General features: G+C 57.8%; 1 protein-coding gene across 3 annotated transcripts in view; it reads left to right on the forward strand.

The window, feature by feature from the left end:
- Nucleotides 1–3239: 3239 nt before the first annotated feature.
- Nucleotides 3240–27757, forward strand: part of EFNB2 (ephrin B2) — a 39836-nt gene continuing 15318 nt past the window's right edge. For 2 of the 3 annotated variants that reach the window (XM_054701215.1, XM_037528705.2), the window contains exons 1-2: nt 3240–3427; nt 22245–22528. In XM_054701215.1, coding sequence (XP_054557190.1) covers nt 3306–3427; nt 22245–22528 — 406 coding nt within the window. In that variant the 5' untranslated portion in view covers nt 3240–3305. The remainder of the gene's footprint in view (nt 3428–22244; nt 22529–27757) is intronic. The other variant, XR_005128537.2, reaches the window with a different exon arrangement.

Raw genomic sequence — 27757 nt, forward strand, 5'->3', positions numbered from 1 at the left:
AGCTCCAGCCCCAGTGTGTGACCCTCAGGTGCCACGCAGACAGGCGGGCAGGGTGTGCGGCAAAGGCGGCTTTTAAGAAAGGGTTTCATTACACTCTTGTTTTGAAAGGTCATCTCCTCAAGATGAGCAACATGTCATTTGCATTAGTTGTAAAAGTCTGGTGACTGGTGTGAAATACAGCGTGCAAGCCAGAGACCAGGCGGGCAGGCTTCCCGCCGGGAGTGGGCGAGGTGGGCGCTCCCCGCCGGCACCTCGGCGCGAGTCAGCTCCTCTGCTGCCCGTCAGGATACAGGCAGGGCTTTGCACTCCCACGAAAGCGGCTTTTGAAGTAGGCGTTGGCGGGATACATAGGAAACAGCTTCTGGAGCCCAGAGCCTGCTGAGGAAGTCGGAGACCAGAGGCTGACGGTGAGTGCACGTCCTTGGGCGAAGCTGATCCTGCTATTTTTTAAACAAGCCGCCCGACGTTTGCCTCCGGCTACAGACTGACATTCTCAATTTCTCCAATTGACTCTAATTTCCAGGCATTTTTATTAGCTTGACTTTTGGAGACGTGTCCCTTTACCTAGAGACAGTTGAAGTAACTTCTGCTGAGAGAAAACCTCACGGGGCTGGGTATTGCTGGAGAAGTTAGAGATGGTTACAAACAACCGTGTTTCTCCAATTGTAAGATGCAGGCCCGAGTCGAACAGGCCCTCAGGGACGCGATTTGGTTCTTCTAAATGCCAGCTTAGGCTTGGACATGCCACCTAACTTGTTCTCTGGTCTGGCGTGGCACGGGCAGCCGTGGTTACAGGTGGCTTCGGGTGATGCTTTTAACTCTGGAAATTACTCATCGAAACAGCAGAGCCTTGGCACCCTGAGCTTGCTTCTCCCGAAGCCCTTCGGTCTCTAGGGCGAGACCCAATTTATGAACGTGAGTGGAGGCAGCTCCTCGCACTGAAGTCAGACGATAGCCTGGAAGATTTTATTTGTCGATCAAGTAGACACGAAAAGAAACAACGCCTGAGTGTGCGTTTACATTTTTCTCAAGGCAAAATGCTCTGGATGTGAGAATATCTGACTTGCTAAAAATGGAAGCCAGGGTTATTTTCAGACAATGCAAATGTCCATCTTTCCTCTGGCTTGCTGGGAGAGGATGTAGCAGTTCAGAGGTCACAACTCAGGCTTCACGACATGTTTGCTAAATAGGCAGCGCGGCGCGGGCAGTTTTAGTTCCTTCGCAAAATTGCACGCGCGTCCTGAAGGTTCTTCAGCTGGTTAAAACGACCCCCTCTCGCCGCTGAGAGGGGACACCGCCGAGCCCCTGCTGGGTTTCCAGGCCCCCTGGGAATCTGCCAGTTATTCCCCGTCAGTTTTTACCGTCTTGGAGCCTTAAAAAGGTAATTTCTTCATATTAAAGGTTTATTAGCAACTGGACTGCCTCCCCTCGACTGGAATAATGTGACCAGGGTTTTTAACCCCACTCGTGGAAACGCATCATATGATGTTCAGCGTTTCCAAAAACGAGCTCTCCGGGCCAGGACTCTTCAGCAGTTGCCACGTGCAGGAGACCCTCGTAAAGTCCAAGCGGGCTGCGCTGCCCTTTGCCTTTTCCTTTTCGGCGCGGCCGAGCGGAAGACTCGGCCCAGGAACGGCGTTTGCAGGAACGGGGTCGGGGCCGCGGCGCCGGGGAGGGAGGGAACCCCGGCGCCCACGTTGTTTCCGGAACGCGCGGGCGACGGCGTGTTGGTGCCCGGCTCAGCCGTCCACCCGTCCGGCCGCCGGCTCTGCGGGGCGCCCCGGCTGCAGGCCACTCGCAGAGACTCAGCCCGGGCTCGGGGCGCGAGCAGACCGGGGCCCCGCGCCGGGCGCAGAGGCGGGGTGCGCGCGCGGACGCCCGGCGGCCGCTGGTGGGCGCTGTGGGTCCGTGGAAGCGCCGGCTCCGGGCGGCTGGTGCCGGCCGCGCGGCGGAGCCCGGGGTGCGGAGCGCCCGCGCCTCCCCGCTGGGGCGCCGTTCGTCACCGTCACCCCTAAATTCCCGGCCACCTTGGGGAGGCGAGCGTGTGTCCCGCGGGTTAATCAGGAAGCAGGTCCCGCGGCGGGCGCGGGGGTGCTGGCTGCCCGGGGGCGCGGGGGCACTTCAGGGGGTGCGACCTGGGCGGGCCGGGGTGCGCCCCGACGTGCGGGGCCGCGCGCGGCCCCGGCGGGGTTCGGCGCCCCGCAGCCCTGCGGCTGAGATCTGCTGCCCCGAGCAGGGGCGCGACGCCCCGGGCGGCCCGGGGTGGGGGGCGGGCGGGGCGCGAGCGCGCCCTGGCCGAGGGGCCCTCGCGGGACGGGCACACCCGCGGGGCGCACGGCCCTCGGCTGCGGCCGAACTTTCGGCCCGGACGCGCTCCTCCGCTGGGGCCCGCGCCCCCGGCCGCCCCCCGCGCCCCCCGCGCCCCCCGCGCCCCCGCCCGGGCCGCCCGCCGCTCGGGGCGCCGTGCGCGCGCAGGCCCCGCTCCCCGCCGCCGGGCCGGGGCGGGGCTCACCTGTCAGCGGCGCCCCCGGCGGCGCCCAATGCGGCGCGGGGCGGCCGACGGACGCGCGGGGCGGCCAACCAGCGCGCGGGGCGGCGCGGCGGCCAATGGGCGGCGCGGCGCGGGGCGGGGCCCGGCGTTTATAGCGCCCTGACAGCGCGCCCGCCGCGCTGACTCCTGGCGGGGACGCGGCGCCGGCCGGAGAGGAGCCGCGCAGGCCGGTCCCGGCGCCCTCCCCGCACACAAAGGCCCGCGCGCCCGGCGCCGCGCCGGGGACCGACCCTCCGCCTGCGCCGCCGGCCGGAGCCGCGAGGACCGAGGAGGCCCCGCGCCCGGAGGCGCCCCCGCCGCCCGCGCCCGCGCCCCGCGCCCCGGGACATGGAAGCTCGCCGCCGCGGCCCCCGCGCGCTCGGGCCGCCGCCCGCGCCCCTGGATCTATAGTGCGAGGCGGCCCCGCTCGGGGCGCTGCGCCCCCGCCCGCGCCTCCGCCTCGCCGCCCGGCGCCCCGGCGCGCGCCCTCCCCGCCGCCCCGCGCCCGGCACCCTGGAGCCTCACGGGAGCCGGCCGTCCACGCTGCGTCCGGCGGGGCGCCCGGGAGCCCCGAGCCCGCCTCGCCGCCGCGCCCCGCGCCCGCGCGCCCGCCCCGCGCCCTGAGGACCCCGAGGGGAGCCCCTGCGACCCGGCTGGAGCCGCGCGGCGCGCCCGGAGTGTCGGCGCGCTTCCCCTGGCCGCCCGCGGGATCGGGGCCCCCGGCCTGCGCCCCGAGCCTCCGCCGCCCGGTGCGCGGAGCGGGGAGAGCTTGGCCATGGCTGCGAGGAGAGACTCGGTGTGGAAGTACTGCTGGGGACTTTTGGTGGTTTTGTGCAGAACTGCGATCTCCAGGTCGATAGTTTTAGAGCCCATCTACTGGAATTCCTCGAACTCCAAGTAAGTGGCGGCCGCGATCCCCCCGCCCCGCCCCGGGGCCGCGCGGGCCGGCCGGGAGGCAGGGTCGGGCCGCGGGGCCTCGCGGCGGCTGCGTCTGCGCCCGGCCTCCCGCCCCGGCCCGGCCCGCCGCGCTGCTCCGGGTGGGCTCGCCCGCTCCTCCGCGGCCGCGCGCCGGCCCCCGCCTTCCCCGGGCGCTGCCCGCGCGGACAAGCCCCGGGGCGCGCGGGCGTCGCGAGTGGGAAGGTGTCGGGGGCCCATCCCGGACCCCGCGCCTCTTCGAGGACGGCGCACTTGGCCGCGAGCGGGGCCGGCGGCGCCCCGCGCATGGGGAGGCCCCCGGGTGCTGCGCCCCGGACGAGCCGCGGAGCGGGGCGCGCGCCGGGAGAAGGGGCCGGGTTCCCCGGGTTCCCCGGGCCGCCACGGCGCCCCAGACCCGCGCTCCCCTCGCGGGGCCGCCGGCCCGGGGAACGCAGACGGCCGGCCGGGCTGCTCCGGGGGCGCCCCGCTCGCGCGCCCCTCCCGTCCTGTCCACGCCCGGGGCCGGAACCCTGCGCCGGCCCGTCGCGGCGCCACAACAAGGACCTTTCTGCGAAAGCCCGAGCCCAGCCTGCGCGCCGCTAACGCAGCCCTGCGCGGGGGGCCCGGGCGACCTGCGAGCGGGCCCCGCGCACCGAGCGGCGCCTCCCCGGGGCGCCACCGGCCTCGGCGCTGCCTGGCGCCCCGGCCCCGGACGCGGCTTGAGTCCCCGCCAAGTGCTTTCCAGAACCCTGGGGTTGTGGCCTCGGGGCGCCGGGGGCAGAGAGGGGACACGCTCGTGGGCGTGGAGAGCGAGGAGAGCGGCGCAGCCGCGAGCCGGGCGCGGACTGGGGGTCCGGGGACGGGGGAGGGGTGGCTTGAGAACCCCCTCTCGGGTGAAGAACCGCGTCCCTCTTCCGAGGTGGCGCCTGGCGACGCCCCGACGTGCCAGCCGAGGGCTCCCGGGTGCGGGCGCCCGGGGCGCCGGCTGCGGATCACACGACCCCGGGTTCTGGCCCGGGGCTCCCCGGCGCGCCCGAGGTAAAAGTTACTTGGAGCGGCCCCCCTCGCTGCAGCCGGATGCGGGGTGCCCCCGCCCCCGAGATAGCGCGTTTCGGCCGAGGGGGGAGCCGGGTGGCTTCTCCGCGCCGACGCCCGCCGAGGCCGCAGCGGGAGCCGCCGGGCCGGGCCGGGCCGGGACCGCTGGCCGCGCCGGTGCCCGCGGCCTCCAGGGGTCACTGTTCCCCGCCGGCCGCCCCTCCCCCGCGGCGGCCCCGCTTCGCACCTCCCGACGCGCGCCGCTCGGGCCGGAGATCCCCCGGGAGGGAAGGTTTATATTTAAATCTCGTTTGCAGAGACTCCGATTAACCCCTGCAGCGTCGCGCTCGGCCCGGTTCTTACCCGCCGGCCCGGGCGCACCCGCGAGGGGCTTAGAAACAACCGCTGGGGAGGAGAAGACGGAGCCGCGGGGTTTCAGGCTCAGGCGGACGCGCAGAGCGGCCTCCGGGCAGGGTGGCCGCCGCCCGCAGGTGCCGGAGGAGCGCGGGGTGCTCTGCCGGGCGAGCCAGGCCTCCCGCGGCCTGCGGGCCCCACTCTCGGGCTCACACGAGGGCCCTGCCTGGAGAGCGGGCGCGCTGGTCCCTGGGCAGGGCCTGGCGAGGGAGTGGGGCGCTGCCCGCTGGCCGGGGGGTCAGACGTGTTTTCTTCCCGGTGGAGTAACGCGAAAGGGCCTTTTCTAAGTTTGAGAATGAATAAAAAAAGGCCCCGTGCCCAGGAGGGGCACAGCCCATCTTTCCAGGGCAAAGTTTCCGGGGGTAGATGTGGTCTGGCAGGAAGGTGGCCCAGGCCCTGGGGTTTCCCCTGGGGTCCTGGGGTGGTGGCCCGCCTGGTGGGCGCCAGCTCTCTACTGGGTTTCATTCCCAGGTCAGCTTGCAAGCAGGTGGTGGGTGGCGGGGGCGCTGCAGCTGCTTGCATGCAGGGGCCAGCACGCCCTTTGTCCACTGCGGGTCTCTCAGGGCCCGAGGCTCTGCCGCTCCTGCCCCTGGGAGTTTCCACCATGAGGGGAAGTGGATCCACTGAGGCGCAGGCCTGGGCAGCAGCCTGTGGGACCTGCTCGCGGGGCCTGGGGTCCAGTCCCCTGGAGTTGGGTGTCTCTTGCCCCTGTAGGTTGTTCAGCTTCTCTTTTAAACCAGAGAGAGGAGCTGAGTGGAGCTTCCGTTTCTAATTAGCATTTCAGTCGAATGCTTTTTGCCCAAGCGTGACGTTTTGCCAAAATAAAATGGTTGGGTCTTTTTTTTTTTTTTTTTTGAGCATGAATTTCACTTGCGAGGGAGCAGGCCTGTGTCGCTCGGGTGTGCAGGGATGAATTCCACTGACTTGGCTGCAAATTTCAGGGGCGCGCTGCTGTCTCGGGGCTGGAGGTGCAAGTCCCTCCCTGGCAACATGCTCAGCCTGGTGAGCGGAGCCCGTGCCGCGCACGTCACCTCTCCTCGTTGAGAACGAATTCCTGATATTGATTGACTGGGTACAAAAGAATGGCTGGATAATATCCAGATAGCCTCCAGTGCTCAGCTCCACCACAGTCGGACTCTGAATAAATACGGACCTGTCAGAGATTGATAAAATAAACTACAATGGATAGTGCTGTTTAAACAGCCCATTCAATACCATATATAAGCCGGCCTGCCTGCCATTGTGTCTGAAATTCTTATTTTTGTAGGTAAACAAATGCACATTCAACGCTGATTGAATAGGCCCTTGAACTATGCTCCCAGTTTGCCTTTGGGTTAATCTTGTCGGTTTTAATATAGAGAGAAAAAAGCCCCGAGCACCAGGGGTGGAACTGTTCGCTCTTTCACATCCACATTCCTCACGTTTTGTCAGGATGATAAACTGTAGGTAATGGACTGTCCTCGATCCGCAGGACAACTGAGCCGGGAGACACAAAGACGGGGCTTAGGCAAGCGCTCGCCCCACGCTCCCAGCGTTCCTTTCAGACCAGAAGAGAATTTATTTGGGAATCGTGTGTCTGGGGCTGCACTTTTTAACCCCAGCCATTACGGCTCGGAGCCTCAGAAACGGGAGCTGGAGCTTAAGATGATTTGTGAAGCCCTGGGTTCTAAATCTGTCACCAAGCTGGCTGGTGACACTTGAGCTGCCCAAGCAAAGAAATGCAAATGACATCCCTGCAGGCCCCTGCTACCCTCCGGGGGCCCAGGTGAGGGGCTCCCCAGCCCAGCTCAAGCCCCCACCGCACTGGCTCCTTCCTCCGGAGTCAGCGAAGAACCATTCATCTGTGTCCCTGAAGGGCAGTAAACCCTCTTCTCTATAACTTCCTGGGGTAACTCCTGGGGTGGGGGCCCCGGGGGATAATTTCCTTCAGAGGGAGAGTGCCACGGGCACGAAGCAGCCAAGTCCTGGCTACCTGCCCTGCCAAGGCGCCCAGGCTGCCGGGAGCTGCCCGGGTCCCTGGACTCCTTACCTGTGGGGGCTTCCCCAGGAGCCTGGCAGCACAGGGAGGGGTCCAGATCCCCAAGGCCGCCCAGCCCTGGGGCTGCAGGAGAAAGAAAGGGGGGGGGGTGCACCACCTCCCCAACGGGTTTCAGAAGGCCATTTCTTTCACGGTGCAAACTTTATTCTGAAACTGCTCCATGGCACATTAGACAAAGAGAAGCACTCCACGGAGAGAAACAGTGACTCCGAAGGCGCAGGAGCGCCGTGGCCTGCTCTCTGGCAGCCTCTGCGGGCCCAGAAGAGGCAGTTTTCAGGTCACTTACCATATATCTACATAGATTTGCTTAGGAGCTCCCCCTTTGTCTGGCGGAGGGGAGCCATAAATAGGAGTGGTCAACTGTTTAAAATATTTTGATTAAAATATGCAGAATCCATAGAACTCTAAGCCGCTCCTCAGGAATTAGCTCTTTCAGGGACGCCCCCCTCCCCCGCCTCCTTTAAAGGCGGGCTCCGCGGCTGTGGAGAGGACCCGGGAGAAGCAGAGAAGGAGGGGACAGGACGATGTTCCGAGAGCTCGGAAAAGCTCCTGTTGCTTCATTGTCTCTCTAAAGCCAGAGAATACAAAGACGCGGGGCCAGGCACCCCTCCTCCCGGCCCGGGGAATGCTCGCCCCCGACACAGCCCCCCTGTTTAACTTGTTTAATTCTCATTTTAAATTCAGGACTATACCAGCCGTGTGAACTCTGAAGATTTTCTTTAGTAATCCATTTTGTCGTCCCGAATCAAAAACAAAGTGGAAGGGTCTGACACAATTTGCTTTTATTTTTAGGCAAATCAACCCTGGTCATAGTTAATAAGGGGATTACAACCCAGACTGGGTCTTTACAGATGTAATGTAAATCAAGGGCAGCGTCTAAAGAAACTGATCTCTTTTGATTGAAGTCTGGTAAAAAGGCATAGAGAAGCTAGCAGCAGTAATCTGATTGTACGCAATAAAACCACCATTTTCTGTCTTTCAGATAAAAATAATGTGGTAAATCCATGCAGCTCATGAGATGTAAAGGCAGATAAAGAGGGACGCCATGGCAACATATAGATTAGCTTGATGTTGGAAATGACACGTCTCTGAAAGGGGTACAGGCACGCAGGCCCTTGCTCCAGGCTGTCGCTATTATGTGCAACCCCACAGCCTTGGAAGCTGGGATTAGAAGCTCTGAAAGCCCTACTTGTGGCCCGGGCCCGTGAAAGCGGGGAAGAAAGGCTGCTCAGTTCTTGCTCATTGGTGACGGATAATATCGCCAAGGTGGATACCATTGAGCGCCCTTTTTATCGATGGCGATGGAGGCTGATGAAAACCTCAGATCCCCGCAGTCCTTAGGGCCCGCGCGCTTTCCCTTTTTAACTCCTGGCCTACCGGCCGCCCCCTCCTGGAGGATTAACTGCCCGGCCCAGGCCTTCATCTTTTTGGGCCCAGGCCTCGTGCTGGGAGGGAGCAGAGACCAGCGGGGTCGGTGGGGCTGGGTTTACTGAAAGAGAACACAGACCTTTTGACTCAGGCCTGGTGCTGTGTGGGCGAAGCAAAGGGAAACAGGGGGTTGTCCCGCCCTCAGCCAGAGGCCCTTCTCCGGTTGCTCTTTCCCATCCTGGAAAAAAATACATACTTTGGAATAAAGAAAAGGGGGGATTGCATTGCAGTTCAAGCCAGTAGTTACCCAACAGGTTAGAACCGGGGCCCCGGCCGCCTGGGATCCACTCCCTTGACCTCTGGGCCACGGGCAGGTGCCCTTCGTGGGGACGACACCATAATAAACGCGGTGGCTGCGGCGGGTTAACGTCCAGAATGGCCAACAGCGGAGTCTTCCGGCCTCTGTCCCAAACAGCCTGTAAATAGGCCAGGCCTTTGTGCTGACCTTCCACGCGGGCCCTGTGGGCCTTCAAGAGAACGAGGCTGACCCAGCGCCGGCTTCACGCAGAGTGACATCCAGGGGTCAGGCCAGAGAGGAAGTCTCTGCTTTATTGCGGTCCATTGGACGGGGAGGCGAGGCTCAGTGTCTCTGGCGGAGCCAGTGCTCAAGATGTTGAGGATAAACACCCCAGTGTCTCCTTAATGGGGCGGGCCAGGGGCTCCGGTCTGGCCTCTCCGCAGCCCGGGGCCTGCTACTGCCTCAGCAGCCCCGGTTTGTGGACGTGGCTCTGATCCCCTGGCCGCTGAGGCCACCATCTCTTGGGGCTCTAGACTTAGCGATTTGCTACCTGTTCCGTCACCTGGCGAAGCCGCTCTCTCGGACTAAGAACTTGTCCCCATGACTTCCGGGCCAGTTCCTTTACCCTTTTCTTTAGCTTGAGGCCCTGATCTCCACCAGAGATGCTTGGCACTTGTTTAGTGTCCTCCCAGGGTAGGGACACCCCCTCATTTACAAGCTGGTCACATCCAGGCACCTCACATTGACATTTGACAATGATTGCTAATGGCCCATTCAACTAAAGTATTTGCCTGTTAACAGGGCACAGAGGATGATAAATGTCCAGCAAGCTTGCAGCCTCCTTGGGCTTTTCAGATCAGACTGGTGCATATTTATGGCCAGCAAGGCACAAAGGAAGGACCTGAGCTGCCTTGGCCTCCAGCTTTCTGTGAGGAAGAGGGTTAAAGTGATTAGGGAGGAGATGCTGGAAGGCCCAGACACTTGTGCGCAGCCTCCCCGCGCAGGCGGCTCTGCCTTTACCTGCCCGGCTGAGCTCGGAGGGCGGGACAAGGATGGTTGGAGCTGCGGCCAGGAGGGCTGGGCGAGCAGCTGGGGACTGTTTTCCCTGCGCTGGATTCCAGGAGAGCCTATTTGTGTTGTTCCCACAGAGGCCCAGCAGCGACTCTTTATTTTCCTTTTCATGTTTAAATTCAAATATGTAATTCTAGTCCAAAGCATTTGTGGCTGGTGAGTACATACTTGCTGATTTCCAATAGAAAAAAAGCATAGGAGGTGGAAACTCCATTAAAGAGAAACAACTTGTTTCAGCCTCCGGCCCTCTCTGGACACCAGACACCAGGAAAGACTGGCGTGGAGGCCAGGAGAGTGGGCAGCTGCAGCCCCCCGCCCGCAAGGAGAGGTGTCTGCCCTGTGCTGGCAGCCTGAGCCTCTTCTCCCCCAGCGGGGTCCTCCGTGCTCTCTGTCCAGGGCTCGAAAACTGGCCGGGTCCCTTTTCTGGACTGAAGTCTGGTTGTGTCCAGTTTTAATTACAGTCCTCGTGTTCTCCCAGTACTTGCTCCCTAAGTCCCTTTCACCTGAGGCCTGTGGGGTCACGGACTCTGCTTTTAATCTGCTGTCCACTCCTAGATCATTCCAGAGTAAACCTGAGTGCTGCCCCCAGCTTGGAAGCCAGTGGGGTCAGCGTGTTTGTTCTGGAGGAAGTGTGTGTCGGGCATGTGAGTGTGGGAAGTGTGTGCCCATGAGTGTATTGAGTGTAAGTGTATGTCGAGTGCGTGTAAGTGCGTGTTGAGTGAGTGTGAGTTTGCTGGGGCCTCTCTGCTGTGTGCTGGCCCCACCCCCTGCACCGGAATCTCTCCAGCAGACCCAGTGTCTGAGACGCCTCCGCCAGCCCCTGGCGTGTGCCAGCTGGGGGGCCGGGGGTGTGCCTGGCTCCTCTGCCAGCTCCCCAGTCTTGGGCCTGGCTCCTTCCCCAGTGTAATGGTGGGAATGAAAGCACGAAAACATCTGCCCTGAACGGAGCCTCCCACCAGATGATGGAGCCGGGCGGTCACCCTCTCGAGCACGCGGTGTGTCCACCTGTGGAAGACAGAGGGCGTCAGGGTGTTTAGACCGGAACACCAGCTAGTGGCTCCCAAGGGGTGGGGAGGCTGGGCAAACTGGGGAAAGGGATAATGGGCCCCAGGATGGTCAGGTGGGACAGATGCCGATCGTGGCAGCACACCTGAAACCTCCGCCACGTTACTTCAATGAAAAAGTCCATGTTCCCTTGACTAGCTGAGCTGTATTGAGAGAAGCTCTCCTGAGCCTCGAGACGCTCCCCCGCCCGTGGGAACGTGGGTCTGTGTTACAGGGGGCGGCCGAGTCACTCTCCCCAGAGGAGCGGCCGTGCTTCGTCAGGCCTGTCAACTTCCGTTCTTATTTCCTGATCCCATGGCCCTTTGTGGTGAAATACCTGGGAGGGATTCAGTCAGGTGCCTGCGCCACACTCCCTGCCCCTCAAGGGGGACAGGGCACCTCCTCTTCCCTCAGACACCCAGTAGCGCTTCCAGGGGCCGGTAGCATGGACACCTGCTCCTGCCCGTCCCCCCAGCTCCCACTGCAGCTGGAGGCCTCAGACAGTGACTCCAGAACTTGAGAAAGTCGACTCACCTGGAGGACCTGTGAAAGCAAGATCTCCGGCCCACCCTGGCATTGCAAGGGGGCGAGGGGGGCCTGGTGGGGGATTGGGCATGTCTGACAGCTTCCGGGGCGCAGGCCCAGGGCCTTGCCTTGACAACCTTTGCCCGAGATCGCCCTTCCTCAGGGGAAGCCACTCAAGGTGAGGTCATCCTCCCCCACTGGGTGGTTCTGACATCTCTGAAGGAAGCTGGCCCTCACCCCATGACTAGTCTATGTCCCCACTCTCGCCTCATAGGAGGCCAAAAGGGATCCCCGAGATCACCTGGGGGGTGACTCACTGGCTTACTCAGCAGGCACTTGGAGCCGCAAGTCCTGTTAGGCTGGGAGAACACCAAGAAGTCTCTACACTCAGGCCATGAACCTCATGGCCAGTGGAGGGAGTCCCTGGGGGCAGTGAAGACCTCTGCTGGGGGGGCTTGGGAAGCAGAGGAAGGCGGTGCTGTCCATCCTGGGGGGCGGGGGGACTGGGTCTGGAGACCCCAGCAACCCTAAGCAAGCGCCAGCAGCAAGAGGGAGAACCAGGCTCCAGGAGAGGGCGGGGCCTAGGGGTTGGGGTGTGGGGGCTGCTGTGAAGCAGCACCAGGAGCTCCTGATCCTGCCTCCTCTGGGGCCGGGCCTCAGCAGAGCACACCAGGGTTGGGTTGACTCTGAGCGGCAACCGCCAGGTAGAAGAGAGGTAGAGAGAGCCCGACACCTGCAGGCTTTCAGGACCTGCTGATGGGAAACAGCGGACAGGGGGATCAGCCAAGGGGGGGGCCAGGTGCTGCTTCCATCCAGGCTCTGGGCTTGCGGCAGGGACCAGGACCAGCGCTCGTCCCCCCGACTCTCAGTTGTGCTGTCTCTAAAATGGGGACAATAATATAATAGCACTGAGGAGAGGTGGTAAAGTCAGGTCAGCATGAAGAGGCCCTTGGCTCAGCGCTGGGCACGCAGACCCGCAGCGTCAGCTGTCGTGGTGTCTGCCGAGCGCCCGGCCACCAGCCAGCCTGCGCCCCTTGCTGGCCTGCCAGACCTCTGCTCTTCCCTGCACCCTCTCTCTGGGAAACCGCCTTCCACCGCCTCCTGCCAAGTGGGGCTCACTCCTCTGCCTCTTCCACTGCGTGGTGACATCTCGGACACCCCGACAGCCTCGCTCACCAGCCACCCCACAACAAGGAGGGCCTGGGCACAGGACCAGACAGATTCAGCCCACAGGGCTGGGTAGCGTGGCATTTTTTGCATTGATATCACATGAGGTTTCTTTTCAGAAACTTCCGTCCCTAGTGGACATGGTTTCTTTTATTTAGCAACAGTGAGCGAAGGTGCCAACTCTTGTTCTCAGTGTGGGAGAAACACTGATTCGTCAGACTTTCATGGTAACCGCTGAGGGGGGTTTACGGCCCCTGTAATGCCGGTGAGGAAACTGAGGCACAGGTTGGTTAATTAACTCGCCCACAATCTGCATTGAACGTCAGGGCTCTGCTTCCAGGCTCCCGCCTCTTCAGCCTCTGCTGCTTTCTTGTTGCATGGAGTAATTAGCAGTCCTGTAATTACATTAAGTATGCGTTTGCACAAAGTAGGAGCAGACCAGGTGGATGGAAAGTTCTGGGTCCTATTCTTCCCTTGTCCATCTTGATGCACAGTCTTTCCAGCGATGGACCTGCGGATTCAGATGGATCCTTGGGATCTCTGACGTACCAGCCCCACCCCTGGCGATGAGGCGCTTGGGAAAGTATTTAATACCCGTGCACTGACAGGGCCGTTCCTTAGACCTGTGGTCTCTTTCCTTTAAAGTCATCGTCGTGGATGGTTTCTTTGCTGGGAGAGAGGCGATTGCTTCCAGGAGCCCCACACGTGGTCAGATGCCGAACATGTGTCAAGCTGGGAGATAGGATGATATCTTTCTTAGAGTCTAGTCACAATTAAATGCCATTTTATTTTGGATTCTGGCTCCGTGCCAGCTTCTAGCTTGTCAGAGCTGAGAATACTCAAATCAAGTCCAGGCCTATTTCTCCAGCAAACTGGGAGGCTGGCTCCGTGCCTGTGGACGCAGTCAGGATGGCCCATCTGGCTTTTGATGTTCTGCAAGTTTGGAGCAGTTGGTTTCGGGGAGCCGGGCAGAGGGTAGCGGTGGGCCTGGGGTGCGCTGGCCTCCACAGGAGCTTCCTGCTGGGCCTCTTTGCTCACCTGCAGACCCAGCCACGGCGCCCGCGGACCACCGGTGTCCTTTGTGGAGCTCAGAGCTTGGCCCTGCACTTCCCACTCCCTGCCCCTTCACCATGGCTCAGCGAGGCACGGCCCTCTGGATGGCCGACAGGAGCCCCCCTTGTGCTTTCGGTTTTTCCTCCCGGGGCACAGGAGTGAATGCATTGGCCCCAAACACATTGTCCCACCTGACTCCAGTCGTGCTTATTCCCGAGCGCCCGTCCTGACAAGGCCCCTGGGAAGGAGCAGGCTCTGTGGTAACCCCCCAGGTCAGGCCGCTCTTGCTTCAGGGCCCGTTGCCCACCAGAGGGGCAGGTCTAGCCCCCATTAGACACGGGGTGTGGCTTCTCTGAGGACACAGCGCCTGGACATTTGCGAGCCGGCGGGCTGGTGTGGAAGGCTGGGGGTGAGGTGCTCCTGGTTGGTAGTGCTCAGGCCCAGCTCCTGCCCCGCCCCAGGGTGCTCGGTGCCACCCACCGTGCGGGGCCTGCGTGTGCGTCTCCCGGGTGATGAGTGGCCAGCCTGCTGCACCTGCCCTTCGAGGCCTCCTGTGAAAGCCACTTCTCTTTCTGGCCTCGCCTGTAAACCCGGGTCCCACCCTCCTTTGTGGACTCCTGCGGGAGCCGGTGGGAACAAGACCGTGCAGGTGTGAGCGCATTGCAGTTGAGCAAGCAGCTGGAGCAGCCTGGGAGCTCCTGCGGGGCGCTGGTTTCCAGCAGTGGGGTTCTGGGGCAAGGGTTGGGGGGCTGCTCTGCCCTCTCTCTTCCCCGCTGACCCCAGAGCAGCCAGCCCCCACCAGTTTGGCGGGGCCTGGAACATACTTTATAGGGTGATTATTTTGGGGGGCAGGGATTTGGAAAACTTTTAAAGGAGGGGGGTCTTGGATTAAGTCCATCCACAAAGACCTCCGGTTTGCTTTGAGGCTGGTGGTGGCTTTTGTTGTAAATTCCACGCAGAGACCCACCGTCTCTGGGGAGCTGTGGGAGCAGTGGGCCTGGGTCACGCACTGGCTCATGGGAGAGGAGCTCTTGCACCCCAGCTTGTCCCAGGCTGACATGGACACAGTTGACAGAGTGACACTCACCCACGTGCACGAAAATTAAATAAATCCTCGTATTATCATCCTAGAAGAACACTTAAACTAGAATATCAACCTTGAGCATTTAAAATAAAATTTGCTCCAGTCCCAACCCAGGGTCCCGAGCATTTTATCACGAATAAAACACAAGATTAACATCAAAAGGAGTCAATTTCCATTCCATTGTGTGACCCTGGCGGCTGTGGAATTCAATATTATTTTGAGTCACAGGCGGTTATCCGATGGCGGTGGGGAGTGGGCTAAGGTTAAGTGGAAGCACAGGGTCCCTCCCGGCGGGCGGGGGCGGGGCGGGCGGCCCCCCAGCACTGCCCTGCACCTTTGGGCTCTGTCACTCAGACTGGGCTGAGAAGGCAGCCCCTGCTCTGGGCTCTGGGCGGGAATGCCCGGGGGAGAGGGGACAGCCCACTGGCCTCACCTGGCGAGTTGCTGGACTGGTTTTGCTCCTGGGCCACTTGAATTTCTGTGCTTCTCATCTTTCCTTTTCTTGAAAAGATGGGGCTTGTCCTTGGCGTGAAGTTGCAAATGCACCCGCTCCTTGGCGCTGGATTAATGACACTTTGGTGCTCCCCGATCAAATAGCCTGTGTTTATGCCTCTTCTCTTCCCTGAAGAAACCGGGCCCCTAGTGCAGATGGTATTTGTTTTAGAGATGTGTGGAGGAAGGGGCACCTGCGAAAACAGACAACAGTCCTAGCTCCCCCCACCTTGGCGGTCAAGCCAACATGCTGGGATTTCCAGTGGCTACTTTATTGCTAGACGGGAGGTACTTGGGGGAGTGAGCCCCTGGGCAGGCCAGCAGGGCAGCTGGGCGCGTAATTCTGCAGGACCTGACGCCTGATGGTCACAGCCCCATCCCGGCTTCACAGCCACTGTGTGCAGAAGCTTGTTCTAATGTTAAAGTGCAAAAGGGGGCAGTAAAGGGCTATCCACAAAAAAGTGATTATTTTCCCCAAGTATTTCTCACGGTGGCTCTCCTGAGCCTTCCCGGGGCCCCGCTTTCATAGATTCATTTTAGAACCGCCTTTTCTGTTTTGGGGCATTTTGAAAATGTCTTAGAAGCCGCAGCAGCCACCCAGCAGTAAGCAGAGGGATGCCAGGCCCGAGACCCCCGGTCTTGAATGGGCCTGCCTCGTCCACACGCACCCGGCCAGCCTGCTCCCGGCTCCCCGCACGGGCCGGCCCTTCAGACCGAAGCCCGGGCTTCCGTGCTGACCTGCTCCAGCTCCAGGGCGGGCAGGCCCGGTCAGGGCCTGGGGCTTCTCCTCTGTGGCGAAGACCAGCCGGGACAGCAGCACACACCTTGCCTGTCCTCATTCCGGATTTCACTCACAGTTCACACCCCTGCTCTCTCCTGCGACCTTTGCCGCTTGGCTAAGATAAAATTGCTTTGCGGAAAGTTCATGCTTTCTAAAGTGTGGTGAGCTCAGAATGTACTTAACACTGAGCTCTGGGTTGGTGGCAAACCTGTATGGCTTCTGCTGAGCCAGCGGCAGGGTAAGCCTGTTTCCAGAGTCAGATTTGACTCCCTGAGATGGTGGCCCGCTCCGGGCTCCTGCAGTTCTGGGGTGAAGCGATTGGTCCCGTAGTTTTCCTGTGTTTGAATCAACTAGTTGCATAACTCCCCAACTTTTGTGGCCACGAGAATAGTCTTATTGACAGACCGTGATCCAGACTCATTTTATTTAGTTACTTTCCAAGGAATCACATCCAAAACGCGTGAGGAAAAGTTGCCCCAGAGCATGATGCGGTTTGTTGTCTGTAACTGCACATAAAACACGCAGAACCTGACAGTCTGCCCACAGGCGCCGCCCGAAGCCCCTACCCCGCAGCCTCGGGGACTTCCCGCCAGCCCTGGGGTGCTCTCTCTGGATCCTCAGAACAAGCAGAGAAGAGTACTCCTCGGGTGTAGACGTGTTGTTTTCAACTGAAATTAGCAGCTTGCTTGCCAGAATAACCCTGGATGTTAGTGATGTAATTTTGAAATGCAGGGAAAATCCAGATTACTTCTCTGTGGAAAAGCAGGGCCTGGTCATGTAATCATGTTCTTTTACTTGCAGTTTGCTGCAGAGCTACGAGGCCTTCTGGGATGCGCTCCCAGGCCACACCTTGCATGTTGGCGGGACTTGCGCTTCTGTCCCTGCCCGGGTTCTGCTCCCCACCCGGAAACCCCTGCCTGGGTTCTGCTCCCCGCCCGGGTTCTGCTCCCAACTGGGTTCTCTCCCCGGGCAGCCTGGTCCTATTTCTTGGGTGGCAGGACCTGCTCTCAGTGTGGGGAAACAGGACGTACCATCTCTTGGTTGATGTTGGTGTGCATCATGGGTCTGGACGGGGCTGACCCTTTCTCAGTGGGAAGTGTGGGTGTCTTCCCCGCCTGGAGGTCTGTGCCAGGCACGCTTGGCAGACACAGAAACAGTCGTTGCATCACATCTTTGTAAGCCCATCCCTGTTTGATGTGCTTGCACTAGGCTCTGACGTGTGCTGTGCCCTTGCTTCTGCAGCAGCCCAGCAGATTCTGGCACATTCTGACATATTTGGCAACCCTTTGCCACCACCGTGGGAGGTGTGGCTTTGCCCAGCAGCCACCTGTCATTTCATGGGCACTTCCCAGATGCTCGTGGCATGAAGGTGGCCCCTGGGCTGTTCTTCCGGGCTAAGCTCCGCCTTTGGGCCACTTTCAGGAAAAGTGCAAGAGACTTGGGTGTGTGTCCGGAGGCGTGTGTTAGGGCGAGGGCAGGCGCAGGAGCGAGTGGGCAGAAGGCAGGTGGGGGTGGGCTGGGTCCTGGGGGAGGGGGTGCTGCACTGCTCAGCGTCCCAAGGATCCTGTCCTCCAGGGTGGGCTCAACGGTCCATCTGGTGACCGCAGCATCCATCGGATACCCAGGCACCCAAAGACCTGGGCGTGCAGGCAGGCCCCCCCCACCCGAAACCCGACTTGCACATGATGTTGGTGATCAAAGGGGACGGAGGGTCACGGCCCATAGCCCTGAGGCGGCTGCATCACTTGGCTCATTTTTGAGACCTTAGAACATGAGAGAGTATCGTGTTCCCTCGTGGCCGCACGGCTGAGAGAGTTTCTCCGGTGACGAATATGAAGTTGGAATGTCTAATTTGGATTCTTAGAGATCTAATTTGGGTTACTAAATATTAATGTCTAATTTAGATTATTAGATTGAGCCCAAAGGATTCCCCATAGAAGGATTCGAGTCGTTCAAGGAATCACTTTTAACACCATGGATTAAGTTGGATTGGGGAGCAGAGGACCCAAACGGGAACTGATTCCACACGAGCGCCTTTGGGCCTGGTGACTCTGCAAAGCCCACTTCGAGTTTCCGTTTTATTGTCTCCATATTTGACTCTAGGTCATCGCAGTGGGAGTGACTCGCTGGGGAAGCCCTGGGAGGGCTGTCTGTGCTGCCCCCTCCTATAGCTGGGGTCCTTCCAGAGACACCCCAGGAGGAGGAGCTTCCCTCCCAGCAAGGCGCGAGGTGGCAGCTGGGACTTGGAGTCTCCGCTTCCCGGGAGCAGGCTATGGGGTCTCGAGCTCCTTCTCTGTTTGTTTGTTTTGGATTAAAACCCAGCAGACTTTATTCAATGACACCCCAAACTGCTTTGTGTTTGGGTGTAGCTGAACCAAAACAGCCTCACCTGTGTGGCGTGGCTTGTCGCTGGGGGCGCCTTTGGCTCCCAGATGAATGTTATCTCATCGCACATAAAGAAATCTGTATTCGCCATCCACCGGGGAGAGCCAGTTTAGCAATTTAAAAGTAATCAGTTGCCACTACCATAAATATTGTTCTTAACTCTTCCAAAATCAACAGAAGGTCAGTGCATTATCAAATGTGCTGGAACATTCTGGGCAGGGGTGTGCCGTGTCGCTGCCTGTTGGGTCCCAAGCAGTCTTGAAGCTGCAGACCCGAACAGGAATGGCCTTGCTTCCCGGCAGGACTGCGGCCGTGGCGCCTGTGACCAGCGGACACTCTGCTTTCCATCCAGAAGCGGGGCTGAGAGACTCACGCCCGTTCCGGGGCTCTCTCAGGCTGCCCTGAGTCCGCGCGTGGTAGTGCCCTCGAGACCCAAGTTCCCCGGAGCTGGTCAGTGTCATCCCCTGCTTGGTCCTGGGCTTTGCTGGGTGAGGGGGGGTCCAGATGGCCAGCCCGGGGGGTCCCCTGCATTGGTTCTGGGTCGACTGTGGGGGTGGTGGGCGGGGAGAGGAGGTGGGGGTGGTGGGCGGGGAGTGGAGCTTGACATGATGTGAGCTGCTCCCCGGGGCGCTTAGTGAGGTCGAGTGCCCAGAGGCAGCAGCGCTGCTGTTGCTGGAGGTATGGGATGGCGGGTGGCATTTCACGTCTGCAGAAGAGGCCCATGGCTCCGAGTCTTCTGGAAAGCACAGGCCATCTGCCTGCGTCTCATCCTCAGAGACAGGGCCTGACTCAGGATCCTGTCCCCCTCGCCCCCCGGACCCCCAGCTGGTCGTGCCCCCGGAGCCCTCCCTCCCAGCCATCTGCAAACAGCTGGTGGCACTTCTTTGGGCTTAAAATGTTGCTTGTGTGTGTCCCGAGTGCAGTGGTTCTGTGTTTCAGCTAATGCATCGTTCCTGCAGCATCTTCCAGGTGTCAGCCCTGGGCCATTCGGGCAGACAGGGTGGGGGCTGCCCCTGGGTGCTGGGGTGAAATCTCTGAGGACCAGGGTCTTCTGTGTCTGCCACTGAGAATCTGGCACCGAAACAGTTGCTCCCACTCCCTGTAGAAACTGGGATCCCGGGAGAAGGGCCACTGCCAGGCCTCGTGTAGGCGCCACTTGTGGGGACGCTCAGCTCCGCCAGGCCAGCCCCCCGTAAGCTCGTAGTGAAGGGACTGGTGGGCTCTTGGCTTATTCACAGACATATTTTCAAAAGCACACCTTGATGGATCTCAATCAAGATCGCAACCGTTTCTTAGGGAACTCTGAGTCGGCGACGTCCTCCAGCCGAGGATCCGACCCCAGCCTTCCCTTTGCCACAGATCCCTTGGGAACGGGGGGATTTTACGGGGGTGACTTTTCATGAGCTTATGGAACGGGGCTGCTGAGATCTGAGCATCTTCCTTCCCCTTCCTCTGACAGACCCTCCCTGGGGGTGCCCTCCCCACCTACGGCCCCCCATCTCTGACTGCTGAGGGCACAGCTTTGTAGGGAACTCATGCCTCCTGGAATGGGAGAACCTCATAGCCATGAGCCCAAGTGTGGGTGTGTCCTTGACCTCTCCCCTGGCACCTGCATGGGCTGTGACTCCATGGTTGTGGCGATGGGCTGATGGAGCGATGGGCTGATGGGGTGACTGAGCAGTGGGGAGCTGCTCACATGGCCCTGGAGGAAATCCCCATGAGAAAAATCTTCAGGAAGGAAACAGGATGCTGGGGGAACATTTCAAATGAAGAAAGAGAGGAATGAGCCAATTTTGAGACGAGCGAGTGGGAAGAGCAGCTCCATGAGCGCAGTGGGGAGGGGGTGGCCTGTGCTGGTTCTCACAGGAGCTGAAGGGAATGACAAGAACACGCCCACCTGGCGCCTGGGATCCTGGTCTCGGAGGCCTGGCAGCCCCGGGAAGGGGTACCTGGTGAATGCTGATGGACCATCTCTCATCTCTGGAAGGAGAGGGCTTGGGAGGGAGGTGGGGTCTGAGAACAGAGCCGCGCAGGGTCGCCCCGTGCTGGCCACAGGGAGCAGGTGAAGGTGGGACGTGTCTGGAGGAAGCTGGGATCCTCAGGCAGGAGCTGGCCTTGCTTCTGGTCTGCAGTGAAGAGGTCCTGGGGAGGTCAAGGAGCAACCCTTGATGGGGGGAATGAGCCAGGACGGGGGCGCTCTGGTGCTCTTGGCATTTCAGTTGCACCAACTCCCTGGTACCTGCCCCCTCCCCATGAGCCACCCCACAGAGGCACGCGGGGGCAGAGCGTAGACTCAGAGCCTCAGCCACAGACAGGTGGCTTCCCATCCACAGCCATTCTGGTTCAGGCCCCGCCTTGCCTGCACTTCGGTGGGGCCGTGCGCAGGAAGGTGGGCTGCTGGAGAGGGGCTCTGGGCCTCAGGAGCTGGGGCCTGGGGCTGGGGCCTTCTGCGCCCTGGAGTTGAACCTTCCAGCATCTCCCCAGGAATGGTGGGAGAGCCATGCAGGTCCCAGGGGTCTCTTGCTAAGGGAGCTACATTGGCCCATGTATTCTTCCAGAGAATTCTCCCAGCGCGCACACAGCATTGTGTGGGAATTTGTCATTGTTACAAAAGTTTCCTTCAGCCTTCTTGCTTCACTGTAAGATTTTATGGTGGATGACTCTTGTTTCCTTTGTGAATGAATACCCTATGTCCCCGCTCAAACAGCTCAGTTTCAAAGAAAACAACAACTGCAAAAAAAAATAACAAAGGCAGCCACCATCTTGGGAGGGACGCACCAGCCACTGGGCCGCCCAATAGCACGTCGCCAAGGCACCGGCTGGGCCCCGCGTGAGCAGGTGCTTTTCCCGCCCTCGGGTCTCAGTTGTCAGAAAGAACCCATCATGCACTCTGGTGTGTTCTGGGAGGCTTCGTCGCAGCCTCACGCACTCTGAGAGCACCGCTCATTTGTGCAAATCAGAACCCGCCCCCTGTGTGGTTTGAAGCTGGGGAGACCCCACCATCGGGCTTCCCCGCCGCGTGAATGCTGGGCCTTCATCCCCACTCTTGGCTGGTGGCTCCCTGGCTACCCCGGGCTGGGTAGGAAGGGCTCAGTCTCCGAGCTTTGTTCTCGGCCTTTAATATTTTAATGAGCCGGCAGGCTTGGCTGCTCCCTGAGGAAGGAGCTGGGATTGCTCCGTGGTGGGAGGGTTGGCCCCTGGAAGGGCGTTCATTAGGAAGCTCTTGTTTCAGTTTCTCAGAGAAACTCCCCATTAGGAAAGATCTTTCAGCAGCCTGGCTAGCAAGAAAGAGGAGCAGGAGGAGGGAAGCTTTTAGCTGTGAGCATTAAGGGGATATTGTATCCGTCGTCTTAGTTCTAAAGATTTGCTTCTGAGAATTAATTGGAGCAAATACATCTCCAGGGAGGGAGAAAGATCTCGCCAGCCGAGGACGCTTCATCTCGCAGCTGAATCAATAATACCACGACTAATTATTTCTGGTTATCTTTTATGGGTTTGTAAGACATTTCTTTTGTTCGGTGTAATAAAAAACCCATTGTTTGATCAGTGACTGACTAATTATGATAAGTAATTTGAAACATTCTTGATGAGACTTGTCTGTTAATTAACATCAACAGCGAACGGAGACTAAGAGGACAGCGGCGTGTCAGAGCCTCCGCTGTTCTCCGGGCGAGGCACCTTTCTGCGGCCTGCCCAGCGAGCCAGGCTGCCAGTGCTTAGAAAATAACAAACAGGTGGGAAGGTCTGAGTCACCCTGGAGGAAAGTTATTGTGGCATCACACAAAGGCCCACTGAACTCTGCGAGCAGGAGTATGGGAGGAATGTCAGAGGGTGAGCCACCGTCCTCCCGAGGGAGAATGACTCCTTTCTTGTTCTTTTGCTTTAAAGTGGGGTCCCTAGATGAGCTGAACAGACATGCTCGTGGGAATCGACGGGGTCTGTGAAATGCTGCTTTGGCGCGAATGATGTTGTCTGGGTGTATTGTACGATCACAGATACTGTTCATTTTCATCAACTCAATGGCTTTTTTTTTTATGCTTTTAGATTTCTACCTGGACAAGGAGTGGTACTATACCCACAGATAGGAGACAAATTGGATATTATTTGCCCCAAAGTGGACTCTAAAACTGTTGGCCAGTATGAATATTATAAAGTTTATATGGTTGATAAGGACCAAGCAGACAGATGCACTATTAAGAAGGAAAACACCCCTCTCCTCAACTGTGCCAGACCAGACCAAGACGTAAAATTCACTATCAAGTTTCAAGAATTCAGCCCTAACCTCTGGGGTCTAGAATTTCAGAAGAACAGAGATTATTACATTATATGTAAGTATAATTCTATTCACTTATTTTATAGAAATTAGGATAAGCTGAATAGGTTTGTATTGACTTTTGTTTCCTTAAAATTATTATTGTGGCAAATAATTTGGTGAGACTCTTTGCTGGAAATTGTCCATTTTATTTAAAGAAAATGGAATGAGGGTCCCTGTACTAATCATTAATCTCTATACCCAAAGAGAAGAAACCTCCTAGAGTTTCCATAGTATTGGAATCAGTGGGTATCTATAAATATACTCAGCACCTCTACGGAGAACAATTTATAAGGACTATGGGTGAGATTTTGATAGGTGAATCTTTTGCAATGACTTGTTTCTCCATCATCCATCCATCCATCATCCATGCATCCATGCATCCATCTTGCATTTACTCCGTGCCAGAAACTGTGTGTAAGTGCCAGAAATCAGCAGTGGCTGCCCTTACCCCAGGAAAGCATCAGTCCAGACAAGGTGGAGCGCACAGGTCTGAAGGATGTGGGTTTCAGGCAAACCACTCTCATCCACAGGCACCTTAAAGCCAGAGTTAGGAGAATAAAAGTCGGGTTTGCTTAATGCATTACTCCCCCGCCACCCCATCTGTATGATACTGGACACATCATTTCAGGAGCAGAGAGCACAAGTGCTTGGGTCTAACTGAGCTGTCCTTCCCTCTGAGGCTGAGAAGTCAGATGCTGCCCGTGACTAAGTGCAGATCACGTGACAGCACAAGACCAGGTGGCCCAGGTCTTGGGTTTTAGCAGATGCCGGTTGGGCCCTGGGACTGCCCTGCACATTATTTGGGCAAATGGAATATTTTTCTTTCAGTTTCTTTGGTTTAAAACAATGCTGCAGACTGGGTTGGAGTGGCCGCTGCCTGCGCACAGACCTGAGCTGGCCAGAGGCCCCTGCCTGTGCCGTGTGGCCGTCTGGAGGGAGCTCTTGCTTCTCACCCTGGGCTTAGAATCATTAATTGACCAAATACTTCCTTAGCGCTCAAAAAGACAGGACTTTTTTTGTTTTACTACGTTAGTAATTAAAACATAGATGGTCCTAGCCATCTAATTATCTTGTCCTTTGCTGCAAACCTGAACTGCCGCAGAGACTGATAGGCTATTTTTAAGCCAACATGACACCCAGAGTGGTTAGCCAAGTAAGTGAGTAACAGTCAGAAGGAAAGTGGTAAATTATAGATTTAAAAGAATAATTATCATAACATGAAAATAAAAGCTCTTTGAGGGATGAAACAAGCAGATAGGGTGGGAGAGTGTGCTAAATAAAAGAGAAATCTTTGAGAGTATAAAGTAGTTATTAGGTAAAATAAAGGGAAACCTCAAGCTTCTGGAGGCTTAATTGCATGTGAAAAATAACTGGTTAAGTCAGATGGGCTGACCAAGGCGTCGATGGCCGCCAGGGCGTGCCTGAGCGGACCTGACCTCAGACGGATTGTTAAAAAGCTTCATGCCCTGACTAGAGGGGGAGAAAGTGGTGGGGCTGCAGGGTTCCCCCAGGGACAAGCGGTACCTCTGGAACTGTGGGTGCTCCCTGAGCACCCTGGGCTCTGCCTCGGAGATACTAGGATTCTCTCACCTCGCTTTGGCTTCTGGCTTCATGAGGATGCTCTTAACTCCTCAGCTCCCTCTGCGTGCGGGGCCTGGCCAGGTGCGCCAGCCTTTCATCTTTTGCAGGAGAGCAAATAAATCAAGGATGTGTCCCCATCACTTTGTTTAACACAGTAAGCATTTGATAACTACTTTTTATCATTTGTACTTAGAAGCACCATTTAATTCATAGCTGTGATAGCAATCTACACAACAATAGCCTCTTGTTTTTTTTTTTCTTTCTGTAAGATGAGCGCGTGTTCGATTCGGCAGCAGGCCTGTTAGCAGGTAGCCGGCCAGGCCGGCCTTCCTTTGCTCGTTCGCTGCATTGGAAGTGAGAGACAGCGTGGAGGGCTTCCAGGCGGAGGCAGGGACCGCTGGGACATGGCCGGCGAGGGCCATCGGGGGGCTGGGAGACCTCCATAGGGAGAGGCATTTGTGGCCAGGCCACGAGCCTGGCAGCCGGGCTGAAAGCTTTGCACCACCTCACAGGCCCTGGAAGACACTCCAGAGTTGGGAAGAGGCAGAAGCTGATTTCTCCCCCTCCCTACAGCAGAGCTCACTGAGGTGCAGGTTGCCCCCGAAAGGAAATGAAAGATGAACACGTTTTAAAATAGTTTAGAAGGTGAATATTGACTTTGCTTGGCTTCGGCAAGAACCCCAAGGTGCCCGAACAAGAACTTTTTAGTCCTTACTTTGCACACGGCGCAGGCTCCCCCAGCCCTGCCCCACGTGCACACGCAGTCACACCCCACCTGGCATGGCGGAGGGACTCAGGTTTACACACCTATTTTAGCACTTGGAACCATCCACCCGCCTTGGGACGGTGACTGATAACGCCGTTCGAGTGGCTGCGATACACTCTACGTGTGTTGACCCCACACCTTAGTGAGCACCACCAAGACGGGAGGGCTCCACGGGCACCAGGGGATCCACAGGGATGGGAGGAGATGGGCAGCTTGGAGGCCGCCTGGCTCCCCGGGGCAGTGGCCACATACCCTATGGCTGAACCTGTGCGGGGCGACCCCCAGATAGGCAGGGTCCCAAGGGCTTGAGCCGCCTGGGGACCCTCATTCTAGTTCTGAGGCCACAGCTCCACAAGCACCCACTCAATGCCCTTGAACTCATCTCCTTCCTTAGGAGGCGCTTTTGCTGTTCTGGCCAAAGGTGGAGGTCTGGGGTTCCAGACCATGCTGTGGCTGACACCCCCTCCACTGGGGATTTCTGGGGGGACCAGGGGGGAGGCATTCTCCTCTTGAAATGAACAAGGGCTGCCATAGATTCTTTGAAAACACTTGCTTTGATGTGTAAATGCCACTGGATTTCCCATATGCTCACCACACTTGCATTTGAGAAGTATTAATGCTTCATTAGGAATGCTCTTCATAACCCATGGAGGCTCCATTAAACTCCCTTGGGAGATGACATGGCAAAATGATACGCATCCTCATTAATTCTTCCCCTAGATGATTATTTGTTTTGACATGTGGCAGAATGATATATATGGGCTTTCTTAATGTCTGGAATTGACTTTTTCAAGTGACCTATTTCAGTAATTAGCCTGGGGCCTAATTTGCATAATAAAATCTCTACTCTTAAGTGATCCAAGATGGGGGTGTTAGGACCTTGTGGTTCGAAAAAGCCCCAGTTCTTCATTCCATGAAGATTACTTGCTTTATTAATTTTTTTTTTATTTTTTACACCATTGTTCATTTTTAAACAATATTTGCTTCCTCCTACCCCGTCAGGTGTAGTCCCCATAGAGTTTCCTTCCCCAAGGCACCCGTGCACCATCACCTCAGTCCCCTGTGCGCCTCCCTCCCTCCCTCTGATCCCTCTCCCGCCTCCTCCCCTGCAGGATGTCTCTGGTTTATAATTGTCAGTTTTTGCTTTGTTGTGTTTTGTACTGTTATTATTTTTTTACACTAATGTCTTATTTGGTTCCCCTATGTTCCTGCTATAAGTGAGACCATCCGACATTTTTCTTTTTCCTTCTGGCTTATTTCACTGAGCATAAGGAAATGCAAATGGCCAACAGGCATATGAAAAAAATGTTCAACATCCTTATCATCAGGGAAATGCAAATCAAAACTACCATGAGATACCACCTTACACCAGTGAGAATGGCACATATCAAAAAACAAGCAACAACAAATGGTGATGAGGATGTGCTGAAAAAGGAACTCTCCTGCCCTGCTGGTGGGAGTGCAAACTGGTCCAGCCACTGTGGAAAGCTGTGTGGAGCTTCCTCAGTCTACTAAACATGGAGCCACCATATGATTGGCAATTCCACTCCTAGGGATCTACCCAAAGGACACAAAAACATTCATTCAAAAGAGCACCTGCACCCCTATGTTTATTGCAGCACTATTTACAATAGGGAAAACCTGGAAACAACCCAAATGTCCCAAAATGGATGACTAGGTCAGGAAGACGTGGTCTATATACATGATGGAATATTACTCAGCAATCAAAAAATCAAAAAAGATAAACTCATGCCATTCGCAGCCGTGTGGATGGAGCTAGAAGGAATTATGCTCAGTGAAATAAGCCCGAAGGAAAAAAGAAAACATTCCATGAAGATGCTTAACAACCTTAAAGCCATAGTGTTTTCTATCTCCTGTAGCTGTATTGATTGTGTCTTTGACTTCTTTGAAGTCTATGGGTAACTGCTGTAGGGTTGCCCCTTTTCACGGGGAGTTCTGTCTTGGTAAACACTCCAACTAATGTCAGGACAGCATCCCCAGCTGTCCCCAGGCCTCGTCCAGATTGGGGGCCTGGAGTGTTCCTCCAGACCCTTTCAGCGCCTGACCTGCGATGTCCCCTTAGAGGCGGCAGCTGTCGGGCAGTGCGGCTTTGGCAGCACCTGCCCAGAGGACAGGCTGCAGGCTGTTCTGTCACCAGCTCCAGCCTTGCAGACTAGCCCCAAAGGGGTGTCCGTCACGCCACCCAGACTCCTGGAGTCAGAGCTGAGTGAAATGCCCCTTTGCCCCAGGATAAGCCGGGCCTGGCCGAGGCCACGACAAAGCACCCTCGTGCCCACGCAGAGGCCTCCCAAGTGGCTGCGTGTGGCCTGGACTCCTTCCACCTCAGGCCCAAGGCATGGGCTTGTAGGCCAGTCTAGAAGCCGTCCTGTCGAACGGGAGCTTGGGGAGCAGCTGCGCTAGAAGGGGCCCCTGGTGTTCACGGGTCCTCTGGGAGCCGATGCTCTGGGCCAGCCTGGGGGGCTTCCGCAGACAGCCCTGGGTGGGCACAGATGCCGCGGCCCAGGCCTGACCGGTTCAGTTCTGCACCTCAGCTTGTTTCTCTCAGAGCCTGGGAAGCTGGAAGGCTCCTCCGTCAGCTTCGCTGTTTAGGCATAAACTGCACTTCTAGAAAATGGCAGAATAAATGAAAAGGCTAAAGCTGCACAAACAGAACACAACAGTGTCCTTAGAGAACCAGACAGAGTCAAGGCGACGCCACTGCGTCCTGGGATGTGTGTGTGTGTGTGTGTGTGTGTGTGTGTGTCTGTGTGCGCGCGCGCACGCGTGTATCTCTGTTGGCTTCTTTTCCCTGCTTTTCTTTTTCTACTTTGATTTTCTGGTTTCTGGGGTGGGGTGGCAAGTGGGGCTTGCCCCCGACGTCCAGCAAAACCATGT

Source organism: Talpa occidentalis, unplaced genomic scaffold (genome assembly GCF_014898055.3).
Source record: "Talpa occidentalis isolate TD23 unplaced genomic scaffold, MPIMG_talOcc4v2.1 talOcc4.5, whole genome shotgun sequence".
Taxonomy (NCBI): Eukaryota; Metazoa; Chordata; class Mammalia; order Eulipotyphla; family Talpidae; genus Talpa; species Talpa occidentalis.